Source organism: Pongo abelii, chromosome 5 (genome assembly GCF_028885655.2).
Source record: "Pongo abelii isolate AG06213 chromosome 5, NHGRI_mPonAbe1-v2.0_pri, whole genome shotgun sequence".
Lineage (NCBI taxonomy): Eukaryota > Metazoa > Chordata > Mammalia > Primates > Hominidae > Pongo > Pongo abelii.
Window position 1 is genome coordinate 132391514 of NC_071990.2, and position 20810 is coordinate 132412323.

A 20810-nucleotide genomic window follows, 5' to 3' on the forward strand; every position below is an offset into this window, starting at 1 on the left:
TCTCCATATGATCCCCTGCATTGCTTTACCTTGGTGATGTGTGTGGTTGTCGTTGTTGACACGGACTCAGATGTGATGGTTTGTGCAGTCAGTAACGTGCCCGAATCACCACCAGCCCCGCCATCAATCTTTGGATAGTTGGGGGAAAAATACAAAGTAATGCTTAACTTCCGTTATGTTGTCAGAGAAGATCCCCACCCCATCGAATATGCATCTTTTAAAATCTGTGTGGTTTGCGTGTTTGCAGTAGTAATTACCATCCAGGAGAGCGGCTGGTATTTGAAACTGAGTAGAGGCAAAAGGCTAGGTGCACATGGAGAAGCAAACTCAACTGTGTGAGTGGAGAAAAGAGAGAAGAATGGACATAGGAGGTGCGACTGAAAGCTACAAGGGAATTATGACAGAATTTGTCTGAAGGACATTTGCACAAGCTAGAAAATGAAACTAGAGAGCCAGGCAGAGAAGTTTCCACAGTGACCAGAAGCGCTGAGTTTGTTGTTTTTTAAGCACAGGTGGGTAAAAATAGATAAACATTTTATCAAATTACCAAGCAACAGAACCTGACTAGGACAAACTGAATCTGCATGATTTGGTTATCTGCTTACCTCTAGCAGATTGTTTTTATCAACTACATTGTTCCTGTAATTGTATGTTGTGAGCATATATATGGGCACATATATTTCAATACTGCACATACGCATGTGCTCTCTACATATATATAAATCCCATACATATGTTAAAATAGATTTTAACTTGTTTGCTTTGATATTGAAAGATGCAGAAGATTCTAGAGTTTCCAAGGGGAAACAATGAAGCAAATTAACAGCCTAATAGTTTATGTTAAGATCACGAAACATATTTGCCTTCTGTTTCCTGACACTGACACGAGGAAATAACTGCACGGTCCAGAGCCTTTCTGACTGTAAGAGGAAACCTCTTTCAAACTTGGGTCATGCACCTGTATTTCTTCATTCTGGCAACTTACCACAATACAGACACATGACTAATGCTCCCCCGCCAAGCCGTTCATAAGAAACCTATTTGTGCTTATGTGGGATCAATGCACACACAGGGACGCCATATCCAAAACAATTTTCAGATGCGTTTCACACGTGCATGCATTAAACCTTTTAAAAAATATTCTGAGAGGTTGATAACCTGACATCCTCCACCATGATACAATTCTACCACAGAAGGTGCATCTTCTCAGTGGAGAAAATATTTATTTTATATTCTATTTTGAAATAATGAATGCTTTCTCTTTTTTTGTTATTCTTAAGGTTAAACATCTTAATGCTTATTCCAAATCTTTACAGAACCAATGTGTGAAAACCTAAAATCAAACACACAAATCTAATAATTATTTAGACACATGGTATCACCATTCACATATGAATGACTACATAGGTCTTTAGAAAATAATTCCACATGAAGGAGAAGCACAGGTGTGTGTGCCTGTGTGTGTCTGTGTGTGTATGTGTGTGCATGTGTGTTATTACAAGCAAGAATGAGTTGATTGGGTCAGTCTTCATGGAGTTAGAGAGGGAAAGAAGCCTAAATCACATCCACAATTAGATCGGATTATTATTAATCAATGAATTATATCAGATAAACTTTGCAAGAAAATTTGTTTCCTAAGTGTACACAAACATTCTTAGGTATGTCAACCCAGAAATGGCTTTCAATCATATGAACAAGATTGATACTGTCTGTCCTAAATAATATGTACAGTTCCCCTATAATTACTGGGTTACCAATTTAATTGCAGCTCTCTGTCTCAATCTAAGAGAAGAACATAGCAAATTATGTTGTTGAAGTACAGTTATAAAGTGCAGATACAAAAAGCTACATCAAAGCCAGAAACATGTAAACTAAGAGAAGAAAGAATGAAAACATGGATACACTAAGGGAAAAAAGAGCTCGAACAGTCCAAGTCTAGAGCTTTTGTACCTGTGGAGACTCATATGTGATGGTTTTGGTCTCAGTTTGGACAATGGGGACTTCCTTGGTGGAGATTTCTGTCCTTTGTGAGGCATCAGAAATTGTTACCATCTCTGTTTTTACCACTGGTGGCTGAGGTGGAAAAGGAAGGGAAAAATAAATTCTAGAGGTAATAAAGTAAAAGTGTTTAATGGAACCTTCACAAATAATAGTAAGAAACATATCCAAAGACACACTCATGCACAAAAGAAAAGAGTAAAAGCAAACAACCTAAAACAAACAAAAGAAATAAAAGAAAAATTTTCCTTCAAATATATCATATATACACACACATACATGTGTACATAGATACGTACATATATATGAATGTGTGTATGTGTATATACACATACATGAAAAATAAGTTGACATGATGGCTTCTTAAATTATGTTACTCTTTAAATTAAGATGGTCCCAAACTACTTTTATGTCAAGCCTAGTGTATAGTGATACACACACACACACACACACACACACTCTCTCTCTGTCTTGCTCTCTCTCTCCCTCCTTAGCTTTGGGCAAGTAATAATAAATTGAAAAGAAAATAGAATGAACTATGTGAAGTGACCTGTCTCTATTTTTATCATAATTTAAAGGACCACATAGTTTGTGTGAAGGCTCACTGCCTTTAACTGGCATGCCAGCTAGGTAGGCTAAGATTTGTTCTTCTGCCCACAATACCTTTTCTGCCTTATTGTTAACAGACACACCATTTTCAGAAAGGATGTCTTCAGGTATTACTGTTTTCAGTTATACTTGTCTAAAATTTGCAGTGTTTCTTCTGTATTACCTAAGTTAAAATGCTCCATCTAAAATTACTCCATCAATGTTACACCAATGCTTTGAACAATTTAAAACATTAAAGGAAATATTCGACGGCTTATTAACATTGTAGTCTGCGGAGTATGCATGTTTAATATTAATGCAACACCAGACTATACTACTACCAAAATACTGCAGTACTTTCTTTGAGAGAACATTCTCAACAGGCATAATTATTTAAAGAGGAGTAACGATATGTTAAACACAGAATAGTTCAAAGTGTTCAAAGACTCTTGAAAAATCTTCTCTAAAGTGAAACAGAAGTTTAAAAGTAACATGGTTAAAATCCACTTAATTATTTTAAGACAAAGTCACTTCAACATTTTCCATCCCATCGAAGAGAACAAAATAAATCTCTGTATTGTGGGCATTTAATATTAAAATCAAGAAATATTCCCAAGGAAATAAACCCTCCCTCAGCCTAACTCCCAAATGAGAGACACTGCACCTAGTGACCAAAAAGTTCTCTTCTTTGAAGAGAAGAGAAAAAGATTCATGTCCAATGTATAGATAATCCACAAAACATATAATCATCTGGCAAATACTCCAGAATTGACATTAGGATAGAATGAGAAGCGAGGATATCCTCCTATCAAATAGCCTAGCCTCTGGCTGCCTGGAAAGGCTCTTCACAAAACCATACAACCCCTGGAATCCCAAAACAGAAATCACAGTGGCATTCAAGAAATAACATTCTCATCACTGCTGGATACTGCATTCAGAGAACCACGGTAATCAGAGCCTGCTGTCATCTCTAAAACTCTGAAGTTGAAGAATGAGCCAAGAAGTCAAACCCAATCATGACATCAGGGGCACACGCACTCAGCACTGACCATTTTTTTTTCAACATTACATATACATTTTTCTAATTAAACCAAAAGGGGAAAAAAAGGCATTTAGTGTGAGGAAGCAGTGCAACTGAAGACAAAACAGTTGAAAACACCCAAAACATGCAAAGAAAAATTTAAATGTGAAAAGGGAAGGAAAAATTGATGTGGTGCTTGTAGGAAAGTTTACCCTACAGGTGTCCAGTGGCCGCAGAGAAGCTGGAACCCATGAACTGAGTGGGCAGAAAATCCACAAAGCAGTGCTTCCCCCTTCCTCCCATGAGAGAGAAAAATCAGATTCTTGTTGAAAAAAGCTGAAGAACCGGGAGGACAGGAGAAGAAAGGCAGGAGTTCCCCATCTGAGAAGCAGCTCTAGAGTTTGGCTCCCACCTGGGACTCCCATTTACCTCTGAACAACAAATAATTTGTGGCAAAACATCAATGTCAACATGGGACACCTCTCCGTTAACTTTCTGTGGCTCTTCCTCTGCTTCTTCTCCCAAGTCTTGCTTAAGAGCGCCTTCGTGTACACTCTTCTCTCCGGGTATCTTTTGGGCACCTACATTTTCCTGGATCACTGTTTCTAATGTGATTACACTGGCACCTGCTTGTGTGACTGGGCTGGCTTCGGGCACTGCTTCCTCCCTCTCGACTACCTTGGCTGCCGGGCGGGGTTCTTCCTCCACCTCTTCTTCATACTCCTGTTCCTCCCTGATGGTGCCCTCGGTCACTCGGTGGTGGGGACGGTACTCTCCCACGTCTTCCTCCTCACTCTCACTGCTGCTGCTGCTGCTCTCAGAAGACAGGGAGGTGGAGTCTTTTTGTGTCACAGGCTCCACCTTACGAATCTCCCCAGGACCACTCCCAGGTGATATCTCTTTACCATTCATTTCTTCTGTGATTACTCTTTCGTCTTTCCCAACCTCTGCCCGCTTCTTCTCCTCCACTATATTCAGAGTCTCATGTGAACTCTGTACAAAAAAAGATGGACGAGGGAAAACAAAAATATATGAATAAATAAAAACAACGGAAACCCAAATTAACCGATGGCAGATTCATGTCATGGAGAAAAACAAAGATGATTATGATGGCTGACTGAAAGGGAAGCGGGGCAAACGTGAGAGCAATGAGAAACGTGAGGCAATGGTGTTAACATGGAAAAAGGGGAGAACCTTAACAGCATCCCTGGCTCCAGTGCAAGGCCCTTCTGACTCAGGAGCACGTGTCTGCGGAACAAAAAGCAACCAAGGACACAAAATCAATACAGTTTTACCTCAACAACCACTGAAAAAAACATCTGACACTGCAAAGACAAAACAGCAAGAATCAACATCTACAGAAACCTCTGCTCAGGGTCACATAGAGGACAATCAAGACAAATGCCAAAAAAGCTTACAAAAAGACACAAAAACACAAGAACAGCCAGCATCCTCCCAAAGAAGTAAAATGCTTTTATTATAGATATATCTATAAGTTCTACCTATGTTGTTAAAACAGTTTACAAAAATTGAATTATACCAAAGCTGACTCATCATTTTAAAGAAAAAAATTTAACTTTTAAAACCTAGTAACAGTTTTGGTTTTAATCAGACTATAAAGTCTAGCCTGGAATCCTGATTCTTAAATGAACATAGAACCAAGGAGATGGCACTTTTATTTTTTGCTGGTTTTCTTTAAAAAAAAAAAAAAAGTTTTAATTGGCAAAATTATAGTTAGCCTCAGAAGGCTATTAACATGAAAATGTTCATTCCAGAAATGGTTATTAACATTCCAACTCATATCGTAAGTCGGCAAAGCCTATTATACAATAGAGTGGGTGTCAGTGGTGGCTCCAAGTGTTTTCTCTTACAATTTAGCTCCTCTACTAGCATCTTTGACATCTAAACTCAGTCAAGTTTATTATTTGACATGTTCACTTCTGTCCCCTTCAGACATCTGCTTCTTGGGAGTAAAGTAATTTACTCCAGTTGAGTAATATAGCACCTAAATGTTCAATAAATATCTGTTGACTGAATACATTAGTAACAAATTACTATGTTATGATATTATTAACTAGGGTGGAAACCTTTTTGTACAGAGGGGTTTTTAAAGCTTCACATTTTTCTCACACTTACAAAAAGTCTGCTTTACAATGATATAACTCAAGAATGGCCAACTTTTTTACTTCTAGGTGGTACTACTGCCTATTGATCTAACTTAAAAATAATTCAGCTAGAGCCAGGAGCCCTATTTATTCACGAAAGTGACTCCATTCTGGATGGAGAAGGGCACCACACCACTGAGCCCTCTGGATATTGTTGTTAAGTTGCCAAGGTACTAACTGGACTGGAGCCTATAACAGACAGCAGGGCTGAGTTCATCTGTCCCAGACACATGGACAACCATGAGCTGAAGATCCTAACATCACACACACATGTCTCTGCAGCACTGTCAACGTCTACTCACAAACTCTCTTGGACCTGCCCTATTATTCTTAAACACATGGTAAGGGCATGCTTTCATTGACCCAAATTAATACCATGTAAATCACATTACTAACAGAAGACAGCTATCTTTCCAGTTTCATTGAAAACTCAGAGGTTTTTAGATATTAAACTGAAAAAACTCTCAATCTATTTTGATAAACAGGTAACATTTAACCATGACTACATATAATAAACATATCCAGTGACCAGAACATTTCTGAAACACACATTTCATTATTATTATAGATCAGTTAATTACTATTATTGTTATATCTTAACCTCAATTGGCTGGATAGGTTCTGCCCAAGTTCAGGGAATTCCTTAGGGTCATTCAAAAGCAATTATTTCATGGAGCATGGGAGGCACTTCAGATTTTTTCCATATAAACAGAATTTTAAAAATAACATGCCATCAGAGGATGCCTGAAATTTGGGGTTTTGAAAATGTCAACTCTGCAAAGCACATCTGGTTGAGGGTTTCCCTCTGCTTAACAGCCCAGACTCTGGAACTTAATGATTTAAATTATTCTCTGAATTTAGGCAGATTTTTTTTTCTTTGACCAAAGAAGCAGGAGAGACATCCAATCTATATCTTTTCTTCATGTTCCAATTCAGTCATTGTTTCTTGAATGTTTCTCCCAGGAAGAATTAATTTCACCAATGAAAGCACTGGAGGGAATGGTGCCTGAATATTTAAAAAAATGAAAATCTCTCTCATATGTGGCTTTTAGTAACAGGGGAAACAAAGTAAAATGCACCTCAAGCAAGTGTGAGAAGGGCGAGGAAGAAAGCTTTTCAGAAGGTGCATTAGCGCTCACAACAGCGCCCTCTGCTGTCCAAGTGGTGGCTGAAGTGAAGGTGGCTTTCATGCTATCAGAAAAGCCCTTTTCACTAAACAAAATTGATGTTATCTCCTCTTCTAGGCTCTAGAGAGGTCAGAAAAGGAAGAGCAAAGAATTAGCAATAAGTCAGAACAGACAGCAGTGACCTATTGAAAGAAAGGAAAGGTTACACAAGAAAGAACAACAGAACAGCATAAAATGAAAGAAAAGATGAGAATTCTGAAAGATTCTGCAGCAGGCTTATACAGAGGTTTGAGCACCAGCTTTTCCACCCTGCTTGAGAATCTTTGATAGTTGTGACCTCCAGAAACCAGTGAAAATTGCTTGGCTGATCACCAACTGAACACAACCGACCCACCTAAACGCCATTTCATATATTTCTTGAGGTAGTTCCTTGGCCTTTCTCTGCACGGAATGGCCTCTTCAGTGGCCCCTACACTTGAAATGCTTATTCCTGTGTTACAGCTTGGGCAGTCCTCCCTCTCCTGCCTCCAAGGCCCTTCTTTGCCGTTCTCTGCACACTGTGCCCCTTTCCAGTTTTCTAACCTCCCTGAGGCCCACTTCATCATCTGTATTTTCTGTAAGGCCTTCCCTCACCACTCCAACTCCTACAATCTCCCTCCTCAATACCACCTTAACTCTGTACAACAAACATTCTGACAGTAGCCCACATTCATTCCCTCAGGCGTGCTAAATATGCCACAGAATAAATTACCCTGCCCCCTTTTTTTGCAAAAAGAAACAGGTAAAGAAAAACAATTCAAAATAGGAAGACAAACTCAGAGTTGAAAGCTCAATGAGCAACGTGAAAATTATTTCTCCCTAAATTAAACCATTAAAGCAAATTTAACTTAGCTGTGTCTGGCTCTTAAACAATGGCTTCTAACCTGCCTGAGGGACAACAGAACTGTCCTTAGAAACTTGAAATGTCAATACTCAAGAGTCACCATGAAGCACCCCCTCATGTCAGAAGTGTGAGAATAATTCCTAATAAACCCCACTATTCAGATTTTTTTTTTTTTTTTGAGACGGAGTCTCGCTCTGTCACTCAGGCTGGAGTGCAGTGCCGTGATCTCAACTCACTGCAACCTCTACCTCCCAGGTTTAAGTGATTTTCCTGCCTCGGCCTCCCCAGTAGCTGGGATTATAGGCGTGCAGCACCACGCCCAGCTAATTTTTGTATTTTTAGTAGAGACGGGGGTTTTGCCATGTTGGCCAGGCTGGTCTCGAACTCCTGACTTCAGGTGATCTACTCTCCTCAGCCTCCCAAAGTGCTGGGAATACAGGTGTGAGCCACCGCACCCGGCCACTATTCAGAAATCTTAAAGAAAAATCAATGATGCTCCCAAGGGGCCCCTTCATACCGTGAGCTAAGAAGGGTGAGGAGCGCAGAAAGTGAGGTGAGGAGGGTGAGGCGAATAGGCACTTGCAATATTCAGCAGAGAAAAAAGCTTTTGGACTGACTTAACTTCATTACCATCTCTACGATTACATCATCCCTAGGGGAAGTGGGGGTGGGTGGGATGCCCTTCCCAGTGAGAGATCACTGGGGAATTTAAAGAAATGCCACACATTTCATTATCCAATGACATACCTTCAAAAGTACCTTACAACTCAATGTATATAATCTCTTAGACTCAGGAGAGAATAGTCTATGCAAATTCAAGTCATCATAATTCGTACAACACATTAAGAGGATTACAATAGAGTTATTTACCCATTAAAGACTAAATGACTTAGTTTCCAATTTTCTGCTCTACTCTCAAAATTGTTCAAATTCAAACTACAGCCACTTTGAAAATTCAATGTATTTTTTTTTAAAAAAAGAAACTATTACTGCTTTTTTTTTAAAAAAGCTATAAAAACCGATATTACAGAAATTTGGAAAAGTGGTCAAATTATATACTTATGCATAATTTTTTTTATTTTACTTTCAATAAGAATTACAATTCAAAGATAAACGAGAACCCCTGCAGAATTAACAGTAAAATGAAGATACAACAAAGACAGAAATTGAAAAGGTACTCTGGGTAAAGTCAAAACACTCCCACAGACAAATGCTCACATACTTTCAACTAATAGTAGTATGTTATTTGAAGAAAAACAAAAAAGATACAATGTAGGTGGTCAATAAATATTTGCTGGGCAAACAGATGAATGGATGATTGTAATAAGAACAATATCTATATGAATGTCAAAAAAGTATGTATTTTCCTGCATGTATTGGAGAGGAAAAGAACAGAAAAACAAGTAACTTCAAATACAGATAAACCATTTGGGGGCTTTTCCAGATTTAAATTTCACATTAACATCACTTTAATGTGACTTCTATGGCAAGATATTTTATACTGTACATTTCTAAAACATGAGATCCAAAAAATGATAATAATTTTAAACATCTCCACTAAAATGTCAAAGTTGCCTACTGCAAAAACCCAAGGACATCACTTTAAATTAGATCGAATGATACCATGTGATTGCTTCTGGAGGATAGGTTATCAAAAATACATAATATTTCAAAGCATGTGATATTAAAGTCTTCATTATATACATGAAGTCTAATTGGCTTTGGTTTCAGGCTAACCTTTAAAGTATATAAATATGTCACTTGGTTTAGCTTCATGACATTATCTTTCTCATTTGCAATGTTCTGAAAATATTTCATCTCAACTAGACCACAAACTCCTTATTTCTACTTATTTTGCCTCCTTTCCCAACCCTGCTATGTGTTCTGATGAATACTCTGTACCAATTAATAGAATCTACTTTGTGGAAAGGAATCACTGTTTCCTTATTAATAATCTCTGCTCTCATTCACAGCCCCTATAATCTATTCCTCATCCAGTGCCAGGGGGACTTCTGTCAGACACAGGTGGGATTCTGCCACTACTCACCTTCAAACTCTCCAATGCTTTCCCATCATTCCTATTGTACAATTCCAAACTGTTAGCATGGCCTTTAAGACCGTGACATGACCTAGGGTCTAACCTCCTTGAATTTTCCTTCCTTCGTGCTCCCCCTTGCTCACCAAGCCCTTGTCATTTGGTCTTTCAGTTCCTGTGTTGTGGCTCTTCCTTACACGTGGATACATTTTCACATGTCCACCTGGTTATCATTAAGGTTTCAACTCAAATGTCATCTCCTCCCGACCACAATGACAAAACCGTCTTCCTAATCCCCTCCTAACACAACATTGTATTTCACCTTCTTAACATTTACTTCTTAGTGTCTGAAACTTTCCAAGTACCAATTAGAAAATTTTCTAATCACCAGCCAGGTGTGGTGGCTCACGCTTGTAATCCTAGCACTTTGGGAGACCAAGAAGGGCAAATCACGTGGTCAGGAGTCCAAGACCAGCCTGATCAACACAGTGAAACCCCGTCTCAACTAAAAACACAAAAAAATTAGCCAGACTTGGTGGCGGGCACCTGTAATCCCAGCTAAACAGGAAAGTTGCTTGAACCCAGGAGGTGGAGGTTGCAGTGAGCCGAGATCACGCCATTGCACTCCAGCCCGGGCGAATGTGCAAGAGTGCATCTCAAAAAAAAAAAAAAAAAAAAGAAAAGAAAAGAAACTTTTCTAATTAACTATTTCCATGTCTCCTCCACTAGACTCCAAGCTCTCCAGTCCCAGCAAATAACAGACTGACCATCTGGCTAAGTAAAATCAGTAGAAAGAGAAGAATGAGGATGTAAAAGCAATGGAAAGTGAACTTCCTCACCAATGTCAGAAATGTCACACATGCAGGAGCAGAGAGAGAGTTGAGGGGCTGCTATGGTGCATCAAAATCTTTGTTCCCATTAAAAATCTTACAAATGAAAACTCAAAAGGTTTCCATATGTAATTAGTAAACTCATAATCTAAGGCACATAAGTGGTTATTTTAACAACACGGCATGCATAAGTATTGTACAAACAGTGCATTTTCACATGAAATCAGTTTCCCAACTGTCAGCCACATACATCAAATTAGGAACCACTTATCACCTAAATTGGTTGATGTTTCTGTATTTCAAATTTTGACTTTTCAAGTGCTTCTGCAATATGGTATTTCTCATCCAACAATCCTATGCTTCTATACACAGGGGATTTAACTTTTTAAATGCTCAAAAATCATTTCAAAAAAATTTTAGTATGACACACAGGAAAAAAGAAATCTTATGGCTGTGGATAGAAACAAAAGGAAAAGGGGAAAAAGCAAGAGTAGATCCAAGGGTGCAAGGTGAACACCTTGTCCGTCTCCTGAGCTTTTTCTTCAACTGTCCGTGTTGTTGGCATCAGGTACTTCTCCTTCACGGATAAAATATCCTTGAAAAGATGGTCTCCTTTTCTCTATTGTTTTAAACAATAGACATAATCAACAAATAAGACACATACATTACACCTATAGCAACACAAACATAAAACACTGACCCAGTGTGGGTCAATGACACACACCAGGAGAAGCGGCACATAATGGAAGGCAAAAACCTTGGCATGGCATCATAACCTTTCTCCAGAAAACACAATATTCTGGAATAGATTGCTGAAATTGACATTTTTTATCATCTTCAGAAAAATCTGAAACTAAGAACTGAAGTTGTATCCAACTTCATAAGACTCTACCATGCATGTCTTAATATTTTCAAAAGTTCTGTGTTTCAGTTCAGCAATTCTTTTTGCTCATCTGTTCTTAAAGAGCTTTCTTTTCCAATGGCACAAACTTAGAAATTTAAAGCAACTAACAGCTTTTCTTTCTAAGGAAAGGTGAATAAAAATAGCACTAGAATATCTAAATCAATGTCTACAATTTGGCGACATTCAAGCCAGACTAGATGCTGAAAGGAAAAAGATGAAATTGTAGGGTAACATCTTTATACCATTTTTTAAACTACAGATTAAATATAGTATGATCACTGTCCGCTCAAGTATCATAAACGAGGCCATGGAAGTTCTTGGTCAATAACAGGAGGGATTTGGAAGAATCCTAGAGGCACAGATGTGGATGACAATGAGTGGAGAAGTATATTGAGAATATATCCTGAAGGCAATATGTACTCATATCAGTGGTGGGGAGAAGTAAACCATGAAAAGAAATAGAATAAGTGAGGAGAAATGTTATGATTGAAAAAACGTTCTTAAAACACAATTCTAACATTTCATTACTAGGGAGTTTCAACACAAAGTCGTATTATATATAATATTTTTCAAGATTTCAACAGGGCTCATCGGTCTTTAAAGCTAAGTTAAACTCATTTTCCTCACAGTAATAACCTTAAACCACTCTAAAGATAGTCTATATTCCTTTATTTATACTAAGTAAATTTCCCTATTTCAAATATCAGTAACTAAAAGGCTTATTTTCTAAATTGTCCTATATAACAATTCATTACTACTCCCAATTTACCTGAGTAAAACAGTGAAATTATCCTAAAACTATTTCAAAAGTATTTTGAAACTCATGCAATTTACCTAAGAACTAGGCCAATAACTATTACATTGTTAATAAATATTTAGTATTTAAAAAATTGTTAGTAATTACATAAAAATAATTAAATGGGAACATTTTGTAACTTCCCTAGACTCAACATAGGAGATTAACAATTTAAGTTTTATTGAGCAACTGGAGTGAGACAGAGCCAACAAATAGCTAATGACATACCCCTTGTGTCTGTAGGGACAGAGGTGTGATACGTCGTTTTTCCCATTCATTAGGGCGCGGCTCAGGTGTGGATTCCATAAAATTGCGCTTGAGTTCACTAATGCTAGCCTGATGTTTCAGTATGTCCTCCTGGGCCTTATCCAGTTCCTAGCAATATGTAACGTAACAAAGGGGGGAAAAATCCAAAAGGAAAAAACCCAGTAGGACAAAAATAAAACCAAAAAATAAGACAAAGCAAACTTATGATTTAAAAAAACCCATAGTAAAGCAAGAAAAATGCCAAGTCTCTAAAGCCATATTATTATCTATGAATAAGTTCATGAATTCATCAAAATTTGAAAATCAAGTCAATGCGTACTTCTTCAATGATTTACATTTTAAAGGGTTCTGATTTCTTCTCTGTTTAGGATTTTTATTACATTATTAGAAAGATGACATGGAACTGATCATCAAAATGGCTAATAACACTTCCTTCCAGTACCTGGATTTGAAACTCAGACTATGACTTTGTTCCAGCAAATTTACCTTTCTGATTAGGACTACTCCTAAAATTGCATTCTGTGAACATAGGAAATCAAGTACAAAATAGAGGAAGGTAGAGACTCAGAAGCACACTGGCTGGAAGAAAAAGCCAAACCATGATCATCCCCCAGCTGGAAAAGCCAAGGTTTTTTGTTTGTTTGTTTGTTTTCAGGAAATTCCAGTGGTGGCTTTTAATTCTTAAGGAATAAAAATTACTGCTTCCAGAGGCTGCTTCTGTTTAGCCTCTTTATAAAATAAATGAACCACAGACTGGTCTCATGCACTTGCCAAGCACAAAAGTGGGGTCTAGCCTCCGCAATTGCCAGATCGTCCTTATACAGACAAATATACAAGAAAAACTACCAGGTCCATTTTCATGGGAGCAGGCCCTGATAAATGGTATTTGTGGAATTTTTTGTGACTGGCTCTCATAAATAGTATTTGTTTTAACCAAATTTTAAATATTTATTTATATTTCAAAAATCATAGGGCCACCTGTGGATTATAGCTTTCATCCCACTTTAAGGAACAGGTCATGCAACCAATAAAATTAGATATTCCATATTCATGCACAAGCATAGTAGCTCATCTATGAGCTTCTATAGCCATTTGCAAAAACTCATGAAAATCTAAAAATCTTTGCATGGCATGGAAAAATGACTGTGGCTTGAGATCAGGCACATTTCTTGCATTGGTTCAAAGCAATGTTACTTATTACACTGTACAGCATTTTAGTAAGTTAAGCAAAAATACATTTCCATCAGTTACCAAGCTGCCAAAAGCAACCAAACAGATTAGTCAGATTACTGAGAGCTGCAGTTCTCCATTGAATACATTGCCACATACTACTGTAAAATAAGAAGGGGAAAAAAAAAATGTTCTCATGTGACACGGGGAACATATTTTACATTTTACATTCATAATTGGGTGATTGGGCTTTCTTTTTCTCCTTTCCTTCTCTCTCACTTTTGCTTGTTCTTTCTAATTAAAATAATTCCTTTAATTAGCATATTCCCAAACAGAATACTGAAAGTGGACCACATTCCCAATCATGGATTTTAACCAAAAAAACAAAAAAAGTGGGCACAGATCAAGATCAACAGTCAAATGATTTAATGCCAGATCAATAAACAAATCTCTGTTCTAGTTAATATATATTAAGGATGAGATTGTGTTACCTCAGGTTGATGCCCTAGGGTTAACCCTTTAGGAGAGAATAGGTTTACTTGTAGAACAACTTCAAGAGTACTGGATAAAAACTTGATTCATTTAACTAAACTTCTTTTTCCCACTTGTCACTTTGAGAACTTCTAGTAGATACAGTCCTGCCTAAGCCACTTGAAAGGAACACCGTCAGGCTGGTAACATGCACTCCCGAGTTGAATTCCCCCATGCACTGCATGCACCGTGCTTGAAGAACATTGCCAGCCAGCCTAGGCGTGACCTCCCGTCCACAGCAGCCGGGCAGCCATTAGGACAGAGTTGTTTTTTTAGATTATACAAACCTCCAACATTAAATTGCTATGTCTGACATAAATATTATCCCCTTCTACTCTCAAGGAATTTTTCTGTGAAATTAAATCACACACAGGGGGGAAAAGGCAAATAAACATAAGTGTATCAATCAGCAAGCACCAAAATGACCCAGAGTTCGACAGTCTAAGACATTAAAATAAAAGAGGAATACAAATCTTATGAACTTAAAGCCACAACAAACACAACTCACAAATAAACCCTGCAAGTGGACCCTCCCCGCACCATACTAATGGCAGGCAGCAGCCATGAGATGTTTAACTTTAGGGAAAACTCAGCCACCTCTTCCAGCTGTGTTTCCTCTTCTTCCATCTTCGCCTGAAAAGTCACACAGCAAATGGCCAGAAAGAAGGGGAGTATTAGTGGAAACTCTACCATCAGTGCAAAGAAGCTGTATTTGAACTTAAATGGTGAACCAGTGTTACCAACCTTTATTGTGAGGCCCTCAGAAGATGCAGAATATTAAGCCTCTTTGGTCTTTCTTCACCTACAGTGTTGTATGAATGATGGAAATGATCCTTTGCAAAGGTGGAATGGAGGATGGAAGCTTCACTCTTTCTCAGTCCCTAGATTATGCTCTGCTTTTGAATATTTTGTACTCAGGAACAAAAATATGAGAGTGCAAAAATGGCATAATTCAATCTGTTCTAATTTGAAACGTCTAAACAACTAGTGATGGGGTAGAGTGTAATGATGTAAAATTTGTTTTTAGCTTTATGTTGGGGAACAAATGTTCAACCTATGATTTAGTTTGTTAAATATGGATTTCTTTTCTGGCTGGGGGAGGGGGATTGGCTTATTTAACTAGTTTCATATTAAAATGGTGGGTATTTAAAAATAATCTTTGAAATATAACCACTTACATAAAATTCTTTAAACAAGAACAGCTTTTCATAGTTGGACATTTCTCAATATCTGATGATTCAAAAGAATGAATGTAGAAGTTTAAAACTACCAAATACTGACTGAATTTTGACTCAAGGGAAAAAATGGTGAGAATAAAAATATTGACTCCCTTATCAAAGGCAAATCATTTAACCTTTACAGGTTAATTCCTAATATATATCCTTTTCCTTCTTAATTAGGATGATAGTGTCAAATCTGAGAGTTCAAACGGCTTACCTTTTTAACCATTCATAGTATTTTTCAGAGGTAAGCAAGGAGCTCAGTCTTTATCAGATGTGAAAAATGAGACACAGACATTCAAAAATCTGTTAAGAAACATCTTCCAACTCCTTGGTCAACACTTAATTTCCCAAAATGTTGATCTTTGATATTCCTCAGGTAAACTTTTAACAACTGTGGTTTCTCCTACAATGCATACTCACTGCATTATCTTTACATTTTTCTTTAGGTTTGTTCTAAATTATGTATTGTTAGTATCCACAGAATATGAGGCACTAAATCATCAGGCCACATTTAACAAAATAATCAAAAATATATTCTACATGTTAATGCTGACTTAGTAGCACAGAGGTAGGATACTTGAAAAAAATTTGCCTTATATAGGGGTAAAAATCCTCAAATCAAACACCTAATTTTAAATAAAAGAGCACTAAGAGGCTCAATCTTAGTGTTATATAGTCTAAATTTTCAAAAAGCCATGTTTCACTTTTCATATACGTTAAAGACAACAGAATAGTACCTTCCTTATAAAATACCCTACAGTGACTCTTATATATAATTACATAATTTAAGGTTAGAAAAAAAAACTAGCTAAAATTCATCTGGTCTCCAAACACTACAATAATATGGAGATAAGGAGCTTTTGAGATTAGACTTACAAATGTCAGTAGTAAAGGTTACAGATACATCCTCATAGATGCTAGAACACACTTGGGTTTCCAACAAGAGAAATAACAGTACTAAGGAATTCTACTAATATACATCAAGAACAGTTATGTCCACTGCATCATAAGTTCTATATCAAAACAAAAAGGTTTCATCCTAAAGGAACAGCATTAATATCTGTTTGCAAAATGGAGAGACCCTGTATGGATTGTTACGGGCAATACAGGTTCCCTCCTCCTTCCCTCTTCCCCGACACCTTCTGTTACAAATCTAGTTTGATCTAGATATTTGTAAAATAATCCTACAATTACGCTCCTAACTTAGAATGTGTGGACCTGGTCAATGGTATCAATGAAGGAGAAGTGTCTACACTTATTTCTCATGCACTAAAATATTGTGTGTGTGAAAATGTGCAGGTACTACTATGTTGAGGGTAATCAGTTGTGAAATGTATGCACACATTTACACTCTATATTAGGAAGGGTTTAAGATAAAGTGTATTGTGTTGACTCCACAAACTGAGCTTATGTAGGCATGCCAGCAACTACTTCCTCTTCCTCTAGTTTGTCATTCAAGTCACAGTCATAAGAAACATTAAAGGAGGCGGCTTTAGCCTCCAGATAGCAGAGGGATAGAGCCAGAGGAAGGGAAAAGGCAAGAGAAAAAGGAACTGACTGAGAAGCAGACAGAAGTAGCCCAAAGATGAGGATAAGGGAAGGAATGAATGAAGGGGAGGTGATTGGGACATAGTGCTGCACACCAGCCGGGAGGAAGGAGACCCAGACCTTGGGGAGGCTGGGGAAAGCAAGATATCCATCTTCATCAAGAAGGGAGGGGAAGCCGGAGGGAAAACATTTGGGGAAGCCGGAGGGAAAACATTTGGAGAAACTGAAGGAGAAGTAACCAAACTCAGAATCACTGTTGTCAGCTGCTTTAAGAGTCTTCCCACGGATGGGAGAAGGACAGTCAGGCTGAGAAGGGGCTATGGCAGAATCCAAGACCAAATCAGGCATGGCAACTTCAGAATCCCCCTGTTCAGATGTTTCACCTGTGGAAAGGTGCTCTAAGCTGTCTAGTGTGATCTGGTCAGCCTCCCCAAAGGGGTCTTCCTCTGAAATGTCTGAAAGCAAGTCCATTTCAGGGACAGGCAATAGGTTTGGGGAAAAAGATGGAGTACGGTGGATGAGAGGTGAAGGTGGGCACATGGAAACAGTCTATTCTCAAGTGCAAACCCGTGATTGAACATGAAATTACACAACAGACACAATCAAAGGAAAAACAGATGCAAGAGAGAAAGAGGACAAAAGAAAAAATGAGTAGTTAGTGAAAACGATTACTTTAAAGGAGGGATCATATTAACACAGTGTAGTTAGAAATGAATTAAATGACCCATTTTTAAAGAGAAAAGACTAGACTACTTGTGTCACATAAAATTTATACATATTGACCCATTTAATTATTTTCAAACTGGTTGCAAATAGATCCCATGAAACTCAAACAGCATTATTTACTTTTAAACCTGGTTGCTGACATTCAAAGCATTAGCAAAAATGCCAGTGTACCCAGTTGTTTGCTGAAGACAAGCAGGATTTCCTTTGAAATTTAAAAGAACTTTTTCATTTTTTAAGGAAAATAACTAGATATGTCAAGTTAACTAGGCAAAATGGAACAGAGATATTCTGAAATGCTGAGCTCTTCTGTTTCAGATGTAAGCAGTCACTCTCCTGGGTGCCTTGTTAGCAAAATCTTTAAAGAACTATCCTGACAACTTGTCAGCAATTGAAAGAAACCTTGTTGGACACAATTTCTGTTATTTTTAACTGAATTCCCAACCAAATAATTTTTCCATATGACAGTCACAAATTCTTTAACGATGGAGTGTCGATGATTTGATGTCACTTGCTATACAGGTAGCACTTGACCTTGTGGCACAAGACTGGGCCCATGTGGTGGTCCCTGAGACCTTCTCCATGCTGAGCCTCAGAGGCTATCAGTGCAGGAATTCCTGAGGCACTGGCAGCTACTTCATCTAGCAAGTCTTTATACATTTATGTCTTTAAAAAATTTTCAAAGTTAAAATTTAGAAAACACTATACAGCCGGACGCAGTGGCTCATACCTGTAATCCCAGCACTTTGGGAGGCTGAGGCAGGTGGATCACTTGAGGTCAAGAGTTCAAGATGAGCCTGACCAACATGGCGAAACCCCGTCTCTACTAAAAATACAAAATTAGCTGGGCGTGGTGGCAGGCGCCTGTAATCCCAGCTACTTGGGGGGCTGAGGCAGGAGAATCGCTTGAACCTGGGAGGCAGAGGTTGCAGTGAGCTGAGATCGAGCCATTGCACTCCAGCCTGGGCAACAAGAGTGAAACTTCATCTCAAAAAAAAATAAAAAAAATAAAATAGAAAACACTATGAATCAATATGATGGATTCATTTGTTTTTATCTGTGCTTACTTCCAATGTTGCATGCAAAAAAAAGTTGCTTTGTGCAGACACAGAAAAGAGATCTGAAGAATTCAAAGGCTTCTCAAATCAATATTCAAGTGATGCTACTGCCCAAGGTAACAAAAGATAACAGTGACACATTTGAAAACACAATATGGGTTACTTCTCCATTTCACCATGGTGTACGCACAAGATAAAGCCAAAAGCAACACACCATGTTCTCACTCTCTATTCACAAAACAATTACCTTTTCTTGAGAATTTCATTAATTATAGATTATTAATGAATACATTTGTTCATAAAGATTATCTTTGGTGATGTCAAAAAATTCAAGTCAATAAAATAATCAAGAAGCTACATTTTAAAATTTACTTCAACCAAACCAAAAATAAATTTCAAATCATCATAGCTTTTCTAGTTTCAGGATTCAATTAGATAAGGTGATTATGAGGACAGTCAAAAAGGCCAGTAAATTACTTACTTGCATTAAAATAATTTACATTGAAATATTCTGCTTTGAACAACAATCAAACAAAGGTCAGAGTCCACTATGCATATTTGAAAACAGAAATGACCAACAGAGAACATAGAACAACTAATTTTAAATACTTGATTTCTGAAACAGAAAATACAACAGATACCCTCTAGGTTAAGTAAATGTTTAAAACCACATACTGTGCTACTTTACCATACCTTTCCTTCAATGAGCTGCAAATGGGGGGCTTTAGTTGGGCTTCTCACTTCCCTCCTGCCGTCCCCATCTTGTACCACGGCAATGCTGACAACTCCAGGGCCATAGGCTGAAATCTCCCTGGCAGCGCCAGGAAAATCCTTCATAAGACTTTGGTCCACGACACCAATCGGAGCTAGTAAAGAGTGACAATTTTGGATTATTTTAGGACATGTGAATCCTCAATTTCATGGAAAATTTCCCCCTTAAAGAGATAAACAGGCAGCATATAAATAGTGAACATGAACAGAGACATTGCTTGAGCTCTGAAAATACCCACCATATAAAATAAACTAATTTTTAAACGTTTACCAAATTCTGAAAGTATTCTGAATTTTAATGCACTGAACTACACCAGGGTCTCAAACCACAGGTATTGGGAAGAAAAACTCAGATCATGGGACTGGCCAGTAGGAGGAGCTCTAAGACCAGCTGAAACACCAGAGTTAAGGCAAACAGAATTACAAGGTAAGTAGTATTTTAACTCTTTGGTCTCCTATGATTTATTTCTGAATCTATCTATTGCAACAAATGATTATGCAATTATTAAGATGATTTGCTCCAATAAGTTTTAAGAATTGCTCCATAAAGGAACCTTTAATTTGAATACCATTCAAAAGATAAAATAGTAAATAAAAGACAGTAAAGGTAAATTTTAGGGATTTCAACTTCTGTATTTATGTTTAATATTTTTTATTTTTTAATCCCCTTCCTCAATGTCTCAACATGAACTATGGTAAATCTATACATACACACCTCCCTCATCCCAGAAAATCTGGCCCTCATGTGCTCTCTTCTTCTCTCCTACAGATAGGCAGAAATGTATATTGTATTGAAAATTCTGTCATATTGCAGATCAAACCAAGACTACCTCAAACATCAGCAAGGCAAAGTGAGTACTAGGTGGCAGGACCTCTGGCCATCTGTAGCTCCTCCCCAAACAACAGAACTACCACAAGGTCATTTCACTTTACATAAAAAGTACTCTACGGACACCATGAAGTTTACTCTGGTTGCATGTTCCAAGTGAAGCCTGGTCAACACAAACACCTTTAGACTGCAAGCTCTTGGAGGGCAGGATTGTGTGTGAACTACCATACTGAACTTGAGAGGCCTCAAGCACTTTGAATACATGTATCCCAAGATACCTCTCAATCCACAGCCTTCACCTGCCCTGTCTAAAACTTTATTCTTTCCCAGTCTTGCCTTTTTC

General features: G+C 37.8%; 1 protein-coding gene across 32 annotated transcripts in view; it reads right to left on the reverse strand.

The window, feature by feature from the left end:
- The window catches only part of EPB41L2 (erythrocyte membrane protein band 4.1 like 2), a 223396-nt gene that overhangs the window by 25750 nt on the left and 176836 nt on the right, over positions 1 to 20810 (reverse strand). For 4 of the 32 annotated variants that reach the window (XM_024247823.3, XM_009242251.4, XM_024247824.3 and 1 more), the window contains 3 exon segments: positions 19561 to 19733; positions 1951 to 2073; positions 30 to 128 (listed from right to left, as the gene is read on the reverse strand). In XM_024247823.3, coding sequence (XP_024103591.1) covers positions 30 to 128; positions 1951 to 2073; positions 19561 to 19733 — 395 coding nt within the window. 32 annotated transcript variants of the gene reach the window in all.